This window comes from Mus caroli, chromosome 10 (assembly GCF_900094665.2).
Source record: "Mus caroli chromosome 10, CAROLI_EIJ_v1.1, whole genome shotgun sequence".
Classification (NCBI taxonomy): domain Eukaryota; kingdom Metazoa; phylum Chordata; class Mammalia; order Rodentia; family Muridae; genus Mus; species Mus caroli.
The window spans coordinates 82,628,210-82,630,408 of record NC_034579.1 but is presented as its reverse complement, the minus strand read 5'-3'; the positions used below and the strand labels follow the sequence as shown (position 1 = coordinate 82,630,408).

General features: G+C 43.5%; 1 protein-coding gene across 1 annotated transcript in view; it reads left to right on the top strand.

The window, feature by feature from the left end:
- Utp20 (UTP20 small subunit processome component) overlaps positions 1-2,199 on the top strand; it is an 81,229-nt gene that overhangs the window by 21,175 nt on the left and 57,855 nt on the right. Inside the window, exons 17-18 of the mRNA XM_021175362.2 lie at positions 492-554; positions 1,972-2,130. Coding sequence (XP_021031021.1) covers positions 492-554; positions 1,972-2,130 — 222 coding nt within the window. The remainder of the gene's footprint in view (positions 1-491; positions 555-1,971; positions 2,131-2,199) is intronic.

Sequence of the window (2,199 nt, the reverse complement as noted above, 5' to 3'; positions counted from 1 at the left end):
AGAGAGAGAGAGAGAGAGAGAGAGAGAGAGAGGAGAGAGAGAGAGAGAAAGGGGGAAGAAGAGGGGGAAGGAGAGCAGGGAAAGAAAAAAAAGAGAAAGAGAGAAAAAAAGAAAAAAAGTACTTGAGGTAGTTCACCTACTTATTGGAGTGTGGGCTACCCTGTGTTGCTAAGGAGCCTCGAGCTGGTCGCTGAATTGTATATAAGCGTAGTCAGGCCCTTGCGCTTAATTAATTACTGTCACAGCGGAAACAATGTGATCGTGTATTGGGCAACCTCACCCACTTAGTCTCATACTATTTTTAATTCATTTACTGTTGGAATTAAATGTTGGCCATTGTTGGATATGAAACAAGGACTAGAAAAGGCAGGCTTTGCGCTGATGAGACAGTGCCTCGTGGATTTTGTGAGCTGGGGACTTCGTCAGCCACACACCCGTTTCTTCCTTCACTTAAACATTGCAATCTGAAATCTCCCTTGTACTTTCTTTAGATTCGACTTTTGACAATAAGGATACTAAATCATTTTGACATCCGGCTTCCAGTTTCAATGGAGGTATTGTAATTATTAGAATGGATAGTATAAAAAACTCAAAACATAACATATATATAATTTAATTTTCAAAGTGATATTTTTTACAGAAACTGTGTAAACATGATAAAAATTGGTATTTTTGAATTCATTTTCTTGTCTCCCACTAAGTCTACTAAATGTTCTTTCAAATCTCTTGGGTAGCAGACGTGGTGAAGGCTGGTTTGTCATGGAGTTTCTATATCTGTGCCTCTGGTTTTGCCTCTTTCCTTTGAAGTTTAAGTAGTTCCCACATTTGCAGTCTCACCGATTCATCTGCTGATGAGAGCTTAAGTTGGGTTTCAGTTATCAATTTCCAACACAGCACCACAGTGACCTCCCTCAGATGGATATTTGCATGTGCAGAATTGTCTCCGTTATGCAAAGACTAGGAGTGAATTGCATTGTGTGTGTGTGTGTGTGTGTGTGTGTGTGTGCGTGAGAGAGAGAGAGTGTGTGTGTGTGTGCATTTTTTCTTTATTTCAGTAGATGCTGTTAGTTTGAATCCTTTTGACAACTTTCTGTTTACTCTGTGTGTGTGGCGTACATGTGTATTTGTGCATATGTGTGTGTGTGCCCAGACATTTATTGCACATGAATATGGAAGCTAGAGATCGATGTTGGTGTCTTATATTGTTTGCTACCTTATTTTTTTAATCTAAAATATAGTTAAATCCCTTCTCCCTCCAACTTCTCCCATGCCCCGCCCCCTCCCCCCCCCCCCCCCCCCCCGCCCGCCACTTCACACTCTTTATTGCTATGTATATTTAAATGTGAATGAGTAAATGCAGCCCGCTTTTTTCTGTTGCTTGCGTGTCATTAGAGCTAATCATTTCTCATGTGTGTGGATATTTTGCCTGCATGTATTTGTGTGTAATGTCTGCATGTCTGGTACCTGAGAAGGCCAGAAGAGGGTGTCATCTCCTGAACCTGAAGTTACAGGTAGTTTATGAGTTACCATGGACGTGCTAGGAATTGAACCAGGAACCTGTGAAAGAGCAACCATTGCTCTTAACTTCTGGGCCACCACTCCAACCCTGATCATTATATTTAGAGACAGAGTTTCACACTGAACCAGCTAGGCTGCCTGACCATCGAGCTTTAAGGATTCACCCTCCTTCAGCATATTCTTGGTTGGTTTTTTGTTTGTTTGTTTGTTTGTTTTATTTTTAAACCTTAAAGCTGAGCATAGTGGTACCCACATTTAGTCCTAGCCACTTGGGAGGCAAGAAGCAGGTATTTTCTGTAAGTTTGAGGTCAGCCTGAACCACATAACGAGCTCCAGGCCAGCCAGGGATGCATAGTATGATCCCATGTCACAAAACAAAACCCTTCAGTCGTACCTCACGTTCCTTTTGGAATCAAGGCTCTGACCTGCCTCGGGTTTTGTCTGGCTTTTCAGGATGATGGGCTCTCCGAGCGACAGTCAGCCTTTGCTATATTACGCCAGGCTGAACTCGTGCCAGCAACTGTGAGCGATTACAGAGAGAAGCTCCTGCACTTGAGGAAGCTGAGACATGATGTGGTGCAGGGTGCAGTCCCTCAGGGACAGCTGCAGGAGGTAACGGCTCTGTCCCCTTCCCCTTCTTCCCCTTCCCCTTCTTCCCCTTCCCCTTCCCCATCCCCTTCT